Source organism: Wickerhamomyces ciferrii, contig 00264 (genome assembly GCF_000313485.1).
Source record: "Wickerhamomyces ciferrii WGS project CAIF00000000 data, strain NRRL Y-1031 F-60-10, contig 00264, whole genome shotgun sequence".
In the NCBI taxonomy this organism is placed as follows: Eukaryota; Fungi; Ascomycota; class Saccharomycetes; order Phaffomycetales; family Wickerhamomycetaceae; genus Hansenula; species Hansenula ciferrii.
Genome location: NW_011887476.1, coordinates 1 through 18,817, shown reverse-complemented (window position 1 = coordinate 18,817; position 18,817 = coordinate 1). Strand labels below are relative to the sequence as shown.

Below are 18,817 nucleotides of genomic sequence, written 5' to 3'. Positions count from 1 at the left end.
AAGGTTTTTATTTTGTTTACCCTGCACCATTAGCAGCCCAAAAGGGTAAATTACTGAAAGTGGCAAATTGTTGCTGGTTTCATCAAAACAAAACAGTGGAAAGAAAAAAAAAATATGTGATGGGATTCAATTCTTTCTTCCTTTTATAAACTTGATCTTTAAGTCACAAGATAAAGAATCACTCTTTTAGTTAGATATAAGAGCTCCTAATTCAATTAAAAAATAGAGAGATTAATCATTTCAAAAATGGACTCAGATTCAACAAATAAATATATTCCAGATCATCGTCGTACAAATTTCAAGAACAAAGGTAGATTCAACCCAGAGGAATTACGTCGTCGTCGTGAAAATCAAAGTGTTGAATTAAGAAAAGCTAAAAGAGATGAAACTTTAGCTAAAAGAAGAAACTTCAACATCAGTACTGAAGATTCAGATGATGAAGATGCTTCAAAAAAAGATGATGATTCTTCATTTTTAAATCAATTACAACAAGAATTACCAAGAATGATTGAACAAATTCAATCAAATGATTTCGATTCTCAATTAGCTTCAACTGTTAAATTCAGACAAATTTTATCAAGAGAACGTAACCCACCAATTGATTTGGTTATTCAATCAGGGGTTGTTCCAATTTTAGTCACCTTTATGGTTAATCAACCTGAAATGTTACAACTAGAATCCGCTTGGGCATTGACAAATATTGCTTCTGGTACTTCTGAACAAACAAAATATGTTGTTGAAGCTGGCGCTGTACCACATTTTGTTAGTTTGTTATATTCTTCCTCTTTAGAAGTTAAAGAACAAGCTATTTGGGCTTTAGGTAATGTTGCTGGTGATTCCGCTCAATATAGAGACTATGTTTTATCATGTAACGCAATGGAACCTGTCTTATCATTATTCAACACAACCAAAATGTCATTAATAAGAACCGCTACATGGACTTTATCAAACTTGTGTAGAGGTAAAAATCCTCAACCAGATTGGAATGTTGTCTCCCAAGCTCTACCAACTTTAGCAAAATTAATTTATTCAGTTGATGTTGAAACTTTAATTGATGCTTGTTGGGCTATTTCATATTTATCTGATGGGCCAGCTGAAGCTATCCAAGCTGTTGTTGATGCCAGAATTCCAAAAAGATTGGTTGAATTATTAGGTCATGAAACTACTTTGGTTCAAACTCCTGCGCTAAGAGCGGTCGGTAACATTGTTACAGGTAATGATTTACAAACTCAAATTGTTATTAATGCTGGAGTTTTACCTGCCTTATTACCATTATTATCTTCTCCAAAAGAGTCTATTAGAAAAGAAGCTTCTTGGACTATTTCAAATATTACTGCTGGTAATTCAGAACAAATCCAAGCTGTTATTGATTCAAACTTAATTCCACCATTAATTAGATTATTAGAAAATGCTGATTATAAAACTAAAAAGGAAGCTTGTTGGGCCATTTCAAATGCCTCATCAGGTGGTTTAACAAAACCTGATATTATCCGTTATTTAGTCAGCCAAGGTTGTATTAAACCATTATGTGATTTATTAGCCGTTGCTGATAACAAAATCATTGAAGTCACTTTAGATGCTTTAGAAAACATCTTAAAAATGGGTGAATTAGATAAGGATACTAGAGGTTTAGCTGAAAATGAAAATGCTATCTATATTGAAGAATGTGGTGGTATGGAAAAAATTTATGATTGTCAGAACAATGAAAACTCAAAAATTTATGAAAAAGCCTTCCAAATTGTTGATAAATACTTTGCTGCTGAAGATGAATTAGATGAAACTGGATTAGCTCCAGAGCAAGCTGGTGATGCTTTCACTTTCAATGCTGGTGAACAACAAAACTTCCAATTTTAAGATACCCCTTTGTTTGTGAAACCCTTTTCATTGAATTGTGATAGTTACCATTTCTCTTTGTCATTTCCCATATTACCAATTTCATATTTTATATTTCCCATTTTACATACTCTCTTGTTCATACTCTTGTCATTTCCCATTTCACGTCATTTTCACTATTTCATTTTTTAATTTTTTTATATCAATCATCTCCACTTTTTAATTTAATTTTATGATTTCTTATTTCTTTGAATGTCACATTTTACATTTTTTGGATCTTTTATTATAAGTTTCTCATTTCATCATTTTGATATACGATATGGAAACATTGCATTATCATCTATATATATTGATTGATCTCGGCGACATGTTGTTTCTATGATCAATAGCCGGTTTCATCACAATATATATTCTCTATTTTATACAGCTCAATTGTTATTTTGTTTGGGAAATTTGATTTTTTTTTTCTTAGCACCTTTTACCATCTCTTAGGCTTTAATAACTTGATAGATTTTCAAACTCTGATCACTTCAATTACATATTTATTTACAGGGTCGAAGATTGCAAACGTCAGTTGCATTATTCTTCTTGATTGATATATTCACTTTGTTTAATGAAATTTATGATCTTCTGATTCATATTAAGACAAAATTATACGTGCAGATCTATAATATTGTCAATCTAACATGAATTATAATACATATATATATATATATATATAAAGTATTAATTTGTAAATATATATACAACCTATAATTCGCAATATGGTGGACCAATAATTAACGGTATTAAATTTGATTAAGCTCATAATTTGTTGATCTTGACGCTTCTGGACTTACCATTTTTTTTGATTTTTATTCGTTGATTAGGCAACGCGTAGATAATTTCAAAAAACATCTGGTATAAACATTGAACAATTAATTAAATATCTCATAGCTGTAATGCTAAATTTCCTAGAACAGTGAAGGAAACAATATTGTTTAATCCGTGAGGACGATATTATAGAAATGGGAGACTCCCCAAGGTCAGATCGGAGCCTCAATGGTAATATACGATTGACCAAAAATCGTGAAAGAATTTTGGAATTACACAAAAGACTTCATAATAAACAAACTCAAGAAGCTCTATTAGATACTGAATTTCAACCCGTTCAAGAATCACAGCATCACGCAAAACCTACCAGAATACGAAGAGCTGATGTCAAGAAATACCTCGGTGAACCATTACCTTTGCCATATTTGACCAGTCCCAGAGATATCGAGAAAAAGAACGAAGAGAAAACATTGAACAATAGTCAAAACAAAACGTCACATCAAAGGAATACAATCAATAGATTAAAATATCCATTGGGTCAAAACTTAAGCCACGACGCTGATACCGATATTTACAAGGAAAAATTGAGAAAGTCACTGAAAACATTTCAAAGAGATCAAGCAGAAAAGAAGCTCGTTGATCGCGTTGTACAGACTGATGATATCTTAAATGAGCCTCACACACCAAAATCCTTTAGATTTCCAACCTCCAGTGGTGATATGAGCCCTAAATCTTATAATAATACTGCAGATGGGATGAAACTTGAAAATTCTTTTGAGAAAGATATGTTATTAAATGGATTCAAACTTCGAGATTCATCATTCACACCTGATAATTTTCCAAAACCACTAACAAAATTAAAGCCACCGCTTGAAGTCACATCAGATTATGTACATGGTCCGTCTTCACGCAAATCCAACAACAGAAAGGAAATACATTTGAATTGCAGGTCAATCTTAGGTAGTCCAATAACTTTATTCATTTTGATAATGATATTATACATCTACTTTCAAAAATTCATATTCTAGGAAAAAATTAGAAAGAATTACAAGAAATTTCAAGAGAAGTCTATTCTTCAAACAAAAAAAGAGAACCATTATTTCATTACTTAATTATACCAAAGGACATTTAATTATATACAGAGCAGAGAATTATCCAAAGGATCAATTTCTCATAATGAACACAATAATTGTATTATACAGCTTAGTTTTATCATTCATCATAATCATTTGAAGGAGGTTTTCCTGATTCACTTCTCATGTAGAGATCAACTGTTATTACCAGTGTTAGTAAAATCTAAAATATCGTATCTCTTAAAAGTTTAAAATACTTACTAGCAGTACTAAAAGCAGCGAAACCAGCACAACCCATAAATGCAGCTTGTGGGCCAGCCTTATAAGAAAGACCACCACCCGTCAAGCAACCAGCAGCAACTCCATTATATATATCATTTTTTGCACGCAACTAAATTGAAAATTGGTTAGTACTCCATTTTAATGATTTTAAATATAATATCAACATACTGATTCAACACCACATTCGACACCAGCATAAATCATACCAATGTAACCAAAGTTCTTTGCACTAGACCAAGCTCTTTTACCCATATCACTGAATTGGATCTTAACTTGTTGTTTCCATGGAAGATCTGATATATGACTTGCTTGATTACCACCGATTGGAACATCATAACTCATCTTGAGGGATGTTAGTATTATTAAATACACCAAAACTTTAATAGATTTACTTACACTAGCCATGAATAAACCGAAAACACCACCCAAACCAAAACCAGTGACACCAGACATTGCAGCTTTTCCAGGACATGATGACATAAATTCAATCATTTGTTTGGCACCTTCTTCAGCCTGTTCTTCTTGTGTCATTTCAGAATAGTGCTTCTTAGGCCCAGCAGCACCAGCTGTATCTAGACCAAACCCCCTATACGACATTTTTATGGTTACACAAAGTTGATATTTAACTATTTTCTTAACCACTCATTGACCAGTATAACAATATATTTTTCTGATCTCTATCCTGGGCTCGCTCGACCACCCCCAAAAAAAAAACTTACACCGCGAAATCTAATTACATACAATTACTTGAACTATTAACTATACTTGATGGTGCTCATTTATTTGAGTATATATTGGTACTTTCGAATCGATCAGGAAACTGGAAGCGCTCTTGAGCGACCCTCTCTTTCCAAAGGAGGAACATCAACATCTGGTGCCACAGCTAAAGGTACACTACCCATAAGACCTTTACTTTCAGCGAATGTTGAAGATCTTGAATATAATGGATCTTCCTGGTAATATTCATCCTTGATTGGATGTAATAACACCGTTTGATTTTTAATTGTTAAAATGGAGTTTGTTGGAACTGCTATCCAATCACCTCTTTGGAAAGTTAAAGGTTCTGATGCAACCATGATAACGTCTTGACCACGATCTAATCTTTCCATACGGTATTCACCTGGCTCGTATTCCACAAAGCTCGATCCTGAGCTAAAATGTAGTGAAGCAGCCTCTTCAGTTTTCGATGTGATATATCTTGAAACAACAACAGAATGACCATCAGTAACTGCAAAGTTTAATAATGAAGGTTCAGTTGTTATTTCTCTTGTCCATTCTCTAATGTAATCAATAGTTTGCAATAATGCCTTTCTAATTATAGCATGTCCAAAGTTTGCATTATCCTGAGCAGGGTTAGCACCTAATTTATCCAATGTATCTAAAAATAAGGCAAAACAACATTCACTATCAGTTGATCCTTGTAAATAAATAAAATATTCATCACTTATATGTTGAACTAATTTTCGTTTAATCTTGCCAAATGCAGATATACCACCGTTATGCATGAACATTAATGAGTGATACGTGAAAGGGTGACAGTTTGTTTCTGATAAAACCCCATATGTTGAAGCTCTAACATGGGCAAATACTAGATTAGATTTTGTCTTTTCAGCCAACCTTTCAAGATTCATATTATTCCAAGCAGGCGTTATAGCACGAAACACACATGGCCCATCTTCAAGTTCTGGATCTAAGGAATAATAACCCAAGCCAAACCCATCACCATTCATTGGACGTCTATATTGATACGTTAGTGATCATAATAATTACATTCTCATTTTAGAATGATTACTCACCTCTTATCTAGCCGTAGTCGACTATCAAATGATTGACTATTAAAATTTTGTTGTCAGTAAGGATATTATTAAAACGTATTAGAATAATATACGTACTTTATAATGGAATGTGCTGGTTTTGTCAATAAATGTGACAATAATATTGGATCTTTTCCTAAACATCATTGATGTTAATATTGGGACTTCATAATGAATGTAAAATGAATCAGAATGTTTCATACCTTTGAATATAAGAAATCTACACATTCTCTGATAAATGTTTTGTGGTATAGTAACAAGTGATGATGAAACAAATTGAAACATCAATGTAATTTTTATGACACAGAATTCAATTTATGAGAGGTTTTTTGAATGTTTATATCCACGCAAAGTCACGTGATCGAGCTCAAAATTTCGCGAAAGGAAATTTTCGTTTTTTTTTTGCAGTTTTTGCAGTTTTTGCGCAAAATTCAGTTTAACCGATCGCCGATGGGACCATTTTAGGAAGACGCCAATTTTTCCTATTAAAAGCGCAAAAACCGAAACGGTGAAGGAAATAGTTTAAGCCTGAATTTTGACGTACATTGAAGATTTAATTTTTGATTCAAAAAAAAATATGAAAATACTCGAAAGATTTCAAGAAAACAAATTTATGACATTGTTAACTTTTCACAGACTCTTGGATTTTAAACGGATAGCAAGATGTCTTCAATCACAGGAGACCTTCAGCAGAACCAGATTGTTAAGCTGGACAGACTCAGGAAACCCAGAAGAAAGCACAAAAATTCCAAACTAGGTAAGTGTGTCTAGAATCCCTCCATGTCTTGAAGGACGGTAAAATAAAGTCCTACAAGCTAAGCGGTAAAACCATAAACATCAACATTTAACTAACATTTTATATCAACAGGATGTGTACAATGTAAAGAAAGAAGAATGAAATGTGATGAAGAGTTACCACAATGCAGAAATTGTCGTATCCGTCAAGTCAAAGTGAGTAATAATTTTTATGGGGAATCTTTTGGGTGATTAATGTATTGTTTCTTCTTTCTTATATCTTAAGTCAATTATAGATGAAGGTCAATACATAAATCAAATACAGATATACTTATATATATATATATTTAAAGGAATTCTGATATTAACAATTGTTTTTTCACCATAGATACCTTGCAGTTATTTGTCTTTTACTGAGGAAGAGAAAGAAAACTTTATTGAGGAAAAGAAAAAGCAAAAAGCATTGTTCAATAGTTCATCTCCAAGTTCGCCTAATTCAGCTAGCTCAACAACTTCTCCATCCAAATCTTCAAAATCGTCAAATTCACAAGATACATCCTCAACAAATGTTGATGTTGTTAAATTAAACTTAATACGGCATGAGGTTCCAACAATTTTAAAATCTCAAATGATTAAATTCTTTGGAGAACCTGAATCATCGTTTCAAGGTCGTGTTTTCTATACTTCTTTGATCAATAAATCTTATTTTAATTTCAATGATTCATTTAATAGCCATTTTTGTTTGGTATCATATTGGTTAATGATCCAATTGAAAAGAAAATATGAAAAAATTGAATATTTAAATTCTAATATTGATGAATCAGATATAAATTTTTTAAAAGAATTTACTTATAAGAATAAATCCAAATGTTTGATCCATTTAAGACAAATTGTTTTAAAAGTTATTGAAGCACAAGATCAAAAAGATTTTAGAAAAGCTTTACAATTATATTCGGAAATTACAATCCCAACAGTTTGTCTTGAGAGTTTAGATTTGTTAAGTAAAAGTTCATTGAAAAGTTATTATATTGATGGTTCATTAACAGTCTTAAAAGAATTACATTCGAGTACAACAGATTCTTCACCATTTGCCAAATTTGTTATTGAATCTTTAGAGCATATTATTTCGGCATTATTTATTCCTTCTTATAATTTTGATGTATTGTTTGAAGTTTATGAAGTCATTAAAGATTATAAATTTCATATTGATCAATCTAATGATAGTTTATTATCATTACATTATGATAAATTAATTGAGTTTATTGAAACATATTTGATTAATAGTGAAGTTAGGTTCAAATATAATGAAGAATATATTACAGATTATCCAGCAGGTTTGATGTACGAAATTTATTTTAGGTTTAACAGTATTTTACCAAGTGAGACATTTTGTATCAACTATATGAGTTCTCATATACACAAGATTTTTTATTCTTTTTATTATATGCTTGCAAGAGTATTAGATAGTGTTTTCCCAGAATCAAGATATTTATCACAACATCGATTTATTGGTCCAACTACATTTTATCCATTCACTAAAAGTGATTTAACAGATGATTTACCAAATAAAGATTTATTATTTTTTGCAAGTTATTCATTAAGATTAACTAGTTTTTTCACAAGGAGAGTTGATTTTTTCAGTAAATTTATGAAAATATTAAATCCATTTCCAAGAGAATTACCAAAGAATAGATTTCAATCAAGAAAAACTCAAAAAATTAGAGAGGTTCAAATATCTAATTTCAAAAATACAATAATTCGTCAATGGAATTATCCAAAAGCTGATAAGGAGAATTCAATTGATAATAATAATTCTTTATCTACTTCAAATAATGATAGTCCTTCATCAAGTGGATCTTTTTCAACAAATTTTAGTGCTTTAATATCAGTGGATAATATGAGTGATGATTTAACAGAATTTGGTTTTAATGAACATTTGTTTTTGAATGAAGAAGTTCGATTTGAAGATATTTCAGATTCAGGTTTATTAGTTCAAGATTATGATCCTATTTTCAAAGAATGGTCAGGATTTGCAACTGCAAAACCTTATAAACCAAATATTTCAATTATGAATAATTTAGAAGATCGTGCAAAGTTAATGAATGAATTTTCGCAACAATCTTGGAATTGATAAGATGTATGTTTATATCTTTATCAAAGTTATTTATTATCATGACGCATTGTGTTATATTTCAGTTCTCCTTGTTACAATTTTTTAGAATTTTGTATTTTTATCATGACAATTACAACATTACAACCCAATAATTTGACAAAAGTTGTCTTCTTTTTTTTTTTTTCGGTTTTTCATTGTCTTATATATTAACTTGAATTTAGGATGTGGCATGGATGTTATTGACATTAATTGTAATTATATGTACATATTATATTAATCAATAAAGTCATTATATATTATTAAGTTTAGTATGGATGTCATAACAGTAGCTTAAACACGTATTGTCATATTTCTTGTAAGATATTATCTATAACTGAAAAATCAGGTTTTGGTAATGATACTAAAGTTGTGATTTGAATTTTATCAATTTTATTTAATAAATCTGATATTTCACTTGAGGATTTTATTAAATGATTTGAATTTTCCAATTCATTTGCAATTTCTAATTGATGATTATTCATTAAATTTGTATTTATTACCACGATTAAAGGTTTTTGTAATCTTAAAGAATCTAATATTGAACCTGTACCAGCATGAGAAATTATAAGATCTGAAGATTCCATTATTGATTTAACATCATTAGTAAATGGGAATCCTGATATTTGAAACCCATATAAAGTGGTACCAGTTATGTAATTATCAACCAATGATGACTTAATGTCCAATTTTTCCAATAATGATTTAAATAATGTTTCACCATCTGGTTGAGATCCGTATTGAACAATCAATTTTGTATAACCCAAGTTTTGAACATGAGAGATGAATTTAGAGTCAAGAGTAATTTCAATTAGTCTTTTGAAAGTAACAGTAGCCCCAGTAGTGACAAATATACTAGCCATTTTCATAGATGAGTGTTGATGTAAATTTTGATCTAAGTTTTGATCTGAGTTTTGAAGATGTTGTTTATATGATTTGTTTACGTTTTAAGAATCTCTTGGTTAGCAGCCCTTCTGGTATCGTCAACTTTTAATTTAAAACAAGTTTTGAATTCATCAACTAGTAATTCAAAGCATCAAAGAATCAAAATGTTATGAAAATGTGTTATGGAAATCCCATTAAAATGTTGAACTTTTGATTAATTTCTTAATCTTTGTTTGTCCACTCTCCAGAATATAAATACTATAAATTAACATCCTTAAAAAATATTAGCCGCTGAATATTTAAATTTATTTAAACTGACAAAGAATCCTCATGATCAGGTACTCAAATTATCTTCATGATGAGTATTGAAGTTGGTGAGGATCAGGATCCAGTGATGAGTTATGTTGGTGATGCTGGTGATGTTGGTGGGTTCCAATTGAAAAACTATGTCTTGGGACCTTTACAATTGTGCTTGAAAGTTTACTCCTTGGTGATTGTTTTGCTCATTGTGTCTGTATTTGAATCCAAAAGAATCGCTGGTATCGTGTTGAGGCAGATTGAAAGTTTAGTAAATGCTTGGTTATCCACGGTATTGTTTATATTGGTGCTTATCCATGAGTTGGTTTTATCATTAAGAAGAAGTATACACCAAAGTTTACATTCTGAACTAGAAACATCCACTTCCAATTCCATTTTACCTACAAACATCAAATATAGTCAACTTCATGATTTATTCTGGACAGATGAAACACATCAAAAGATCAGAATAAGTGATGATTTCCAATCATTTGAATTTTTAGATTATTCATCTGCATATGAAAACTTTTATACAAGGCCCAATCTTCAAAATACAACTAATATGAATAATACTAAAAATAGTAATGATGGTATTAGCTTAAGTTTTGTCTCATCACCAGGAATATCTAGAGTACAACAGTTCAATAATAAATATAAACAAAAATGGAGAAATAGACCTCATTGGTGGAAAATTGATACATCACTTGATCAACCCGGGGATCTTGATATGAATAATCATGATTTACCAGATTATGATGAAGAATCCCCTTTAAATGATGAAACAATTTTAAATGATACAAATGGTTCAGAGACTATTTCTTTAAATAAGTCAAATATTGAACATATTGAAAATGGTGAAATTTTAGCAGCTTCTTCCCCTGAAGGTTTAGATGAATCAGAAGAATCAAAATCTCCATCAATCACTGAAAATACACCAACAAGAAATTACCATACTCAAAATTCATCAAGATTTCATAATAAATTGAAGATGGCTGTTGGATCAAACTATAGACAAAATGTATGGAATGGTTATGCAAAAAATTTGAAATTACTTAAACCAGCTCAAGAGTAAAAAGATATATTCTATAGAACTATTATATAGCCTATCACATCATAGCATAATTACATATTTATTATATCTACATATTCCTTTTAAACAAATATATTTTCATTGCAAAAATTATAAAATATCCATACTATACTATAATACTTATATATGAATGCACGTAATTCTTTTTTTCAAAAATGCAAATCTGGACTTTAAATAATTTCATCCTCATCAAATAGTTATTCATCACAATTTATTTTTTTCTTTATATTTGAAACAATTCAATTAGTTGATTCTTCCTCTTTAGATTCAACTTCATCGGTTGTTTCATTTGATGGTTCTTGTTGTTCTTCAGAATCAGCAACAGTTTCAGAAACTGGTTCTTCAGATTCCTTTTCTGTTTCTTCTTCTTGGTGTTGTTCCCCATCAGATTCGTCATCTTTATGACTTTCATCATTCATTAATGCATTAAAACTATTAACAGCTGGTGTATCTGCTTTTTTAGAATTTTCTCTAGCACTTAACGGGCTTGCAGTTACTGGTGCTGTAGAATTAGAATTAGATGAGTTTTCTGAATTAACATTTTGTGATGGTTGTCTAGCTGATCCTCTTAAAGATTTAGCTCTTGTGAAATTATTAGTTGGACCAGATGATGATGCATTAGAATTTCTAACATGACCCATATTTCTAATATCATTTGAAGAAACTCTTTGACTACCCCATGATGCTTTTGATGAGTTTTGTCTTGAATCACCTCTGCTTTGATTTCTACGATCTCTGCTGTTTTTTTCATCTTCTTGTTTCTTTAAATCAGCTTCTTGATGAATCTGTTGAATAGTCTTTGGACCAGCATCAGATTCACCACCTTGCCAGCGTCTTCTTCTTAAATCTACTAAATCCATCAATTTAAATTCTAATCTTGATGAAATCTTAGCATTCTTAATCATTTCATGAACTTGTTGGAAACATTGAGCAAAACGGCCCTTATAAGTTGCATTTTCATGTGTATCTAATCTTGGACCAACAGTCTTGATCAATTGAATCAAATTTTCAACAGCATCTTCAGATGGATCAGTAGTGTTCTTACTTTGATCAGCAATACATGTTAAAATAATTGGATCTGATAATAAACCTAAGACATATAAATGACCAATAAATCTAATTAAACCTAAACCTCTTCTCTTAGCAGCAGCGGCTTGGTAATATTCATCAGTCATCATATCTGGTTCAAGTGGACTACCATCTTCATTTGCTGGTAATTTATCAGCCCAACCTTTAGTATATTCTGTTTGACATCTAGTTAATAATAATTTTCTTACTAAAATACCACCTGTAACTGGTTCACCTGATTTATCTTTAATTTCTTCATCTTTAACTTCATCTTTAACATCTTTACACATTTTAGCACAGAATTGTGCATACATTGAAGACCAATGTGGTTCATCACAAGCTTTAGCAAAAGTTAATTCTAAAACAAGTTTCAATGTTTCTGCATTAGTTTCCCATTGTGATTGATTAGCAATATTTATAATATCATTTGAAATTTCTTCAAAATATTCTAATGTCAATTTATTTAAGAATGATTTAACTTTTCTATTAACTTCATCTTGATCCAAGATAACTGTTTTACCATCTGGTGCTAATTTAACATCTTCAGCTTTCTTTAATCTTGATTTTGGAATCCATCTAGTAGCAGATTTTTCTAAAGGTTTAACAGGTTCAGCTGGAACTTCAGGTTCTTTTTCAACTTCTCTATCTCTGTTCCTATTAGATTTTCTATCATTTCTACCAGAGCCACCTTTTCTTTTAGAGTTTTGTCTGGAGTTTGATCTTGAATTGAGGTCAAATTTACCACCTCTTGATGAAGCAGATTTAGCAAATCCTGAACCTGAACCACCACCAATGGAACCTTGACCAAAGCCTGATCTAAATTGACCACCTTGACCACCTTTTGAGAATGATCTATTACCACCTTTTTCACTAATTTGAATGAATTTAATTTTTTCTTTAAATTCTTCATCAACTGGGAATTTGACAACATCAGCAAATTGCATTAAAAATCCTGGATGATATCTATATTTCTTTTCAGATGATTCAGATGGTCTATCAGTTTCTGTTAATTTAACCAAGTTTTCAGAGTATTCAAATGTATATGGATCAATATCTGAAGCAGCATTAACTGTTTCCAAATAACGACTGATAGTAAATGTATCAACTGGTTCTTTTGGAGTTTCTTCAGCTTCACCATCAGTTTTTGAAGTTTCATCTTGTGGTTTTGTTTCTGATTGTTCTTGTGTTGATGTAGATGATGATTCTTTTTCTCCGACTTTTGGTTCTTCAATGCTAACAGATTTAGTTTCAGAAACTGGTTCAGTTTGTTCCTCTTTTTTAACTTCAACAGGTTCTTCTTGTTCTGTAGTAGATTTAGTTGCTTCTGCTTCTGGTGCTGGTGCTGATGCTGGTGCTGCAGTGACTGGTTCTTCAGTCTTTGATGTAGATTCTTCTTTTTTAGCTTCATCTTTAGATTCTTCTGCTTTAGTTGAAACTTCAGTACTTGGTTCAGGAGTTGAAGCTTTTGAAGCTGCTTTCTTTTCTTCTTCTAATTTCTTTGTCTTTGCAGCAATAGATTCTCTGAATTTTCTTCTTTGTTCTTCAGCGTCATCAACTTTTGATTCAACTTTAGTTTCTTCCTTAACAGGTGTTGATTCTTTTTTAGAACTTTCTTCTTTAACTTTTTCTGCAACTGGAGCTGGAGCTGGAGTAGAAGTAGATGTTGAAACTGGAACTGAAGCAGGTGAGCTAGTAGCAGATTTTTCTTCAACTTTCTTTGTAGCTTCAACAGGTGTAGATGTACTTTTGCTTTCTTTAGCTTTTTGAGCTCTAGCTTGAATTTGTTGTCTAAATGATTCTTTTAATTTTTCAATTGAATCATCATGAGCAGTTGATGAATTCTTAGCGGAACTGATACTTGAAGTTCTTTGATGAGCATATGGAGAAGAAGAAGCTGAAGAAACAGTGGCGCCTGGAGCTTTTGGAGTTGAAGGATTTGATGATCTATTCAAACTGGCAGCATTTGATTTTGGTGTATAACCTGGAGAGTTAAACTGTCTAAGATCAACTGAATCACCTTTTGCGTCCGTTATTTTAAGAGGATGAGGACCAGAATAAGGAGATGGAGCTGAAACTGGAACATATTGAGCACCAGGAGCTGCTGAGGCGGTTGTATAATATTGAGCTTGAGGATTTGGATAATATTGATAAGCTTGTTGATAAGCACCTAAATATTCTGCTGGATAGCCTGCTGCTGCTGGAGCTTGAGGATAAACAAACTGAGGTGCTTGTGGATTTTTGTAATAGCTTTTTCTTGGATGATAACCGCCATTGTTGTTGGACTGGTTTGGATTGTAGGACATTTTTAACTTAAATTGATCTTGGTCCCGATTAATGTCTCTTCTATTATTCTTGATTGGAAAATTGCCTTCTTTACTAGTTAACAATAATGCTAGCCAGTGACTATGGTTCTTTTCAAATATAAACTTCTTTTAATTTGTTACTTTTAAACTTGTATATCTAAATCACGTACACTTTTGATATTTTTCAATATTTTTAAATGAACGATTAATGACTTAGATTATTTGATTAAAGCTAAAAGTGGTGAAGCAAAAGAGGATTTAAAAAGAAGAAAGAATGGGCAAATCAAACAATTCTTATAGTTCTTGAGTTGAATTGATTTGAAGAGATGTTTTTCAATTATCTGTTTAAAGTTGAGTTGATTTTAATGTCCACGGTTTTTCTGCTCAGATTTTTTTTTTCTTAATTTTTTTTGAGCGAAACTGAAAAAAAACCAAAATTAAATTATTTGATCAAAAATTGAAGAATGTATTAAGTAATCGTCAAAGATATAGTAATTATATTTATATAGCTACACTGTTAACTTGTTTGTTATTTAATGAGGTGGAATAGTATTTGTAGGGTTATTTGTTAGTGTGTGCTTGGAGCTTTAAATTATATTTCTCAAGGTATTCAGAGGTAAAAAGTTGAGATCAATAGCACTATTATAAGTAAAGTTATCATGTTATCAACGCAAAAAGAGGTCTTAAACTGAGACGTTCTGACAAGACCAGTGCTGGTGTTTACGCATCGATACGCTGAAGCCCCGCCTAGGAAGCAATGCGCGGTGCGTTGATTGCTTTCCCCGACTAGCGTAAGTTTCAGCACTAGAACAAAGCGTAAAGAGACGAGACTCGAGAGGTATTAAATGAGCAGAAATCGATTGTGTCAAACTGGGCTCTAAAGACATAACCACAACTTTACCACCAGATGACTTATTGTAGTGCAATAGTGTACATCTTCAAGCAATAAGTATTAATATAATACATATACAAAACTATTGGTAGTTTACTTAATACCATTACTTTAAAACTCAAAACATTAATATACGTTCATTTACTTTTCAAAATCACAACTATCATAATAATTAATCATCTCCTCGTTAACAATGGCTTCCCAATAATTGCATAAGCCAATAGTCCAAATGCCACTAGTATGAAGGTGTAGACTATCAATTGATCTTTTGTTGATTCTCGTTCTGATTGGAAATCATAATCTGTTAGTATTTTGATTCATATATTCATCAGATAGTATAATTGATTGATACTCACGAAAACATGTGGTCAAAATCTTTTCTTCTTTAAAATCTTTACATTCTTCAAGATTCAGACCAGCACAAAAACTTTTGGTACAAGTATTACATCCTTTATCCTCTAATGGGATGATTTTATACTCTGATTCACATTGACATCTGCAAAATTGTTCATAGGCAAATGTTAACCCAAGTATTGTTAAAAAATAGAATAAACTGGATAGTTTCATAGTGCAAAAATTCTTTAAAGTCAATTTACATATATATCTGTGGCAATAACCGAATAAGCCCAGCAGATATCCTTTTTTTTATCACTTTCAAAGTTGATTCATTCCAAATTGATTTCAGTTCATTTCATTTCATTTACTTTCAATTTACTTGGGGAATAAACATGAGATCCGACCATTTTTAATGACCGGAATTTTAAGGCTCCTCTTGATCGCGAATCGCGAAACTTGTTGATTTTTGGCTTTTCGATCATTTCAAATCTGTTTTCGATGGCAAAATACAATAAAAGTACCAGAAGAAATATAATATTTGAATAACAAGATCTTTAAGGAATATCAATTGACAATTACCAAAGCATAGATTTGCCTTATTGACTAGATATCATAAAGAAAATAATGACAGCAGTGATTCATGAAGGTGGTATAAAACCAGTAAGTAACAATAAACTTTTCCATATTGTGACATTTTAACCAATTTTGTTGAGATATACTAACAATTGTATTTGTTTTAGTTTTTAGAACAACGTATCCAAGATACTGAAATCCAAATCAACTCAAAGACATTGAATTTACGTCGTCTTGAGGCCCAAAGAAATACTTTGAATTCAAGGGTTAGATTATTAAAAGATGAATTAAAATTATTACAAGAACCAGGTTCATATGTTGGTGAAGTTGTTAAACCTTTATCTAAGAAAAAAATCTTGGTTAAAATGCATCCTGAAGGTAAATATATTGTTAATTTAGCACCGGAAATTGATGTTAAAGATGTTAAACCATCATTAAGAGTATGTTTAAAATCAGATTCTTATACTTTACATAAAATTTTACCAAATAAAGTTGATCCTTTAGTTAGTTTAATGATGGTGGAAAAAGTTCCTGATTCAACTTATGATATGGTTGGTGGTCTTACAAAACAAATTAAAGAAATTAAAGAAGTTATTGAATTACCTGTTAAACATCCAGAATTATTTGAAAGTTTAGGTATAGCTCAACCAAAAGGTGTTATTCTTTATGGTCCTCCAGGTACTGGTAAAACACTTTTAGCAAGAGCTGTTGCTCATCATACAGAATGTAAATTTATCAGAGTTTCAGGTTCAGAATTAGTACAAAAATATATTGGTGAAGGTTCAAGAATGGTTAGAGAATTATTCGTTATGGCTAGAGAACATGCACCTTCCATTATATTCATGGATGAAATAGATTCCATTGGTAGTTCAAGAGTTGAAGGTTCAAGTGGTGGTGATTCAGAAGTTCAAAGAACAATGTTGGAATTATTAAATCAATTGGATGGGTTTGAAAATTCAAAAGATATAAAAATTATCATGGCAACAAATAGATTAGATATTTTAGATCCAGCTTTATTAAGACCTGGTAGAATTGATAGAAAAATTGAATTCCCTCCACCAACAGTTGCAGCAAGAGCTGAAATTTTAAGAATTCATTCAAGAAAAATGAATTTAACAAGAGGTATAAATTTAAGAAAAATTGCAGAAAAGATGAATGGTTGTTCAGGTGCTGATGTTAAAGGTGTTTGTACCGAAGCTGGTATGTACGCATTAAGAGAAAGAAGAATTCATGTTACTCAAGAAGATTTTGAATTAGCTGTTGCTAAAGTTTTGAATAAGAATGATGAAGGTCAAGTTTCTTTGGCTAAATTATATAAATGATTTATTTTTAATGGTGATCAATTTATATAATGCTGTAAAATATAGAAGTTATAACATAATAAATAAACAATTGTTATAATATTGATATATGTTTACGAGCTCTTGCGTAATATTTAACCAAGATGATCGGAATATAATTAATTTCACTGTGATATCAAGAATGATCACTCAAAGAATCTCTATGCTCTAATGCATATGTACTGGCTTATAATATAATGAAATTTAAAAGTAAACGTATAATTACATGCATAGCTGATGATATATATATATTTATAGTATCGATATTAATTGAAATACGATGTCGATGATCCGTATAATATTTTTACACAAGATCAATACGTCGACGTTTTCAAAAGTGCATAGTACAAGTCAAATATTATGTCTTCAAAAGCATAAACTGAGCTAAAATTCAACCATAAAGCAAAAAAATAATAGTGAAGGATGCGAGGTTCGAACTCGCGCGGACAATCGTCCAGTAGATCTTAAGTCTACCGCCTTACACTCCCTTAGCGGCCAAAGATCTCCTCCAAAAACGACATTATATAAGCTTGAAGTTCATCATCAGTTCCTTTCCTTCGTCATTAACATTGATTCTAGATTTTCGTAAACCCATTTCGCGAATTCATTTAAAATTTCGCGAAAGTTATCACCGAAAATCCTCATCAACCAAATACAGAAAAAGCTTCTCATTTCAACAAGAAACCTTATTCTTGGTTGCTATGAATCAATCGTTAATGACGAGATTCGAACTGATGATGAATTTCAAACTTGAATCGCATGTCATGCCGCGAATAAGCCATCAATCCATATCACCATTGTTTATAGCTTTTGAATTGAACTGGAGATGCTCTATTGATTATCTAATCATCGCGTTTTTGCTTACTTAAATTAAAAGGATTAAAAAAAACTTTTATAACATGTACTTAATCCCCTAAGATATGAAATACATCAAAAAAATATAATTCATTCAATGAAGATCCTATATCCTCACTATTTCATACAACAAATTCGAAATAGGTGCAAAAAAATAATAATGAAGAATGCGAGGTTCGAACTCGCGCGGACAACCGTCCAGTAGATCTTAAGTCTACCGCCTTAGACCACTCGGCCAACTCTCCTTTTTTTTGTTTTTCTATATCCATACTTTACCATGATATAATATCTTGGCTTATCTAAGAAATTACTCATCAAAATATCTATATATCACATTTTCACATCAATTGTTCAATATCCAAAGCTATTTGGAAAACCATCTCCAATTCCAATACACCAAATTAATATATATATATTCTTAACCAAATATTATAATACAAGAAGAAGTACATCACCATTAACGAGAAGCTTAGTTTTTA

At 31.1% G+C, this 18,817-nt stretch overlaps 9 protein-coding genes across 9 annotated transcripts; 5 read left to right on the top strand and 4 right to left on the bottom strand.

Annotated features, from left to right (window-relative positions):
• Positions 1-246: 246 nt before the first annotated feature.
• On the top strand, positions 247-1,854 carry SRP1 (karyopherin alpha; the record flags this gene model as incomplete). The annotated part of the gene is made up of 1 exon (XM_011273118.1): positions 247-1,854. The coding sequence occupies one exon, from the start codon at positions 247-249 to the stop codon at positions 1,852-1,854; it is 1,608 nt and encodes a 535-aa protein (XP_011271420.1).
• A 986-nt stretch (positions 1,855-2,840) lies between these two features.
• BN7_6313 (uncharacterized protein) lies at positions 2,841-3,674 on the top strand (the record flags this gene model as incomplete). The annotated part of the gene is made up of 1 exon (XM_011273117.1): positions 2,841-3,674. One exon carries the CDS (start codon positions 2,841-2,843, stop codon positions 3,672-3,674), a length of 834 nt encoding a protein of 277 aa, XP_011271419.1.
• Positions 3,675-4,160: 486 nt separating this feature from the next.
• On the bottom strand, positions 4,161-4,598 carry TIM22 (translocation channel protein TIM22; the record flags this gene model as incomplete). Its single annotated transcript, XM_011273116.1, has 1 exon — positions 4,161-4,598. One exon carries the CDS (start codon positions 4,596-4,598, stop codon positions 4,161-4,163), a length of 438 nt encoding a protein of 145 aa, XP_011271418.1.
• A 215-nt stretch (positions 4,599-4,813) lies between these two features.
• On the bottom strand, positions 4,814-5,731 carry DUG3 (glutamine amidotransferase subunit DUG3; the record flags this gene model as incomplete). Its single annotated transcript, XM_011273115.1, has 1 exon — positions 4,814-5,731. One exon carries the CDS (start codon positions 5,729-5,731, stop codon positions 4,814-4,816), a length of 918 nt encoding a protein of 305 aa, XP_011271417.1.
• A 747-nt stretch (positions 5,732-6,478) lies between these two features.
• Positions 6,479-8,681, top strand: BN7_6310 (uncharacterized protein; the record flags this gene model as incomplete). The annotated part of the gene is made up of 2 exons (XM_011273114.1): positions 6,479-6,572; positions 6,973-8,681. The coding sequence occupies 2 exons, from the start codon at positions 6,479-6,481 to the stop codon at positions 8,679-8,681; spliced, it is 1,803 nt and encodes a 600-aa protein (XP_011271416.1).
• Positions 8,682-9,007: 326 nt separating this feature from the next.
• On the bottom strand, positions 9,008-9,568 carry ALG13 (N-acetylglucosaminyldiphosphodolichol N-acetylglucosaminyltransferase catalytic subunit ALG13; the record flags this gene model as incomplete). Its single annotated transcript, XM_011273113.1, has 1 exon — positions 9,008-9,568. The coding sequence occupies one exon, from the start codon at positions 9,566-9,568 to the stop codon at positions 9,008-9,010; it is 561 nt and encodes a 186-aa protein (XP_011271415.1).
• Positions 9,569-9,939: 371 nt separating this feature from the next.
• On the top strand, positions 9,940-10,953 carry BN7_6308 (uncharacterized protein; the record flags this gene model as incomplete). The annotated part of the gene is made up of 1 exon (XM_011273112.1): positions 9,940-10,953. One exon carries the CDS (start codon positions 9,940-9,942, stop codon positions 10,951-10,953), a length of 1,014 nt encoding a protein of 337 aa, XP_011271414.1.
• Positions 10,954-11,210: 257 nt separating this feature from the next.
• Positions 11,211-14,342, bottom strand: TIF4632 (translation initiation factor eIF4G; the record flags this gene model as incomplete). The annotated part of the gene is made up of 1 exon (XM_011273111.1): positions 11,211-14,342. The coding sequence occupies one exon, from the start codon at positions 14,340-14,342 to the stop codon at positions 11,211-11,213; it is 3,132 nt and encodes a 1,043-aa protein (XP_011271413.1).
• Positions 14,343-16,194: 1,852 nt separating this feature from the next.
• Positions 16,195-17,465, top strand: RPT6 (proteasome regulatory particle base subunit RPT6; the record flags this gene model as incomplete). Its single annotated transcript, XM_011273110.1, has 2 exons — positions 16,195-16,234; positions 16,318-17,465. The coding sequence occupies 2 exons, from the start codon at positions 16,195-16,197 to the stop codon at positions 17,463-17,465; spliced, it is 1,188 nt and encodes a 395-aa protein (XP_011271412.1).
• Positions 17,466-18,817: the final 1,352 nt, after the last annotated feature.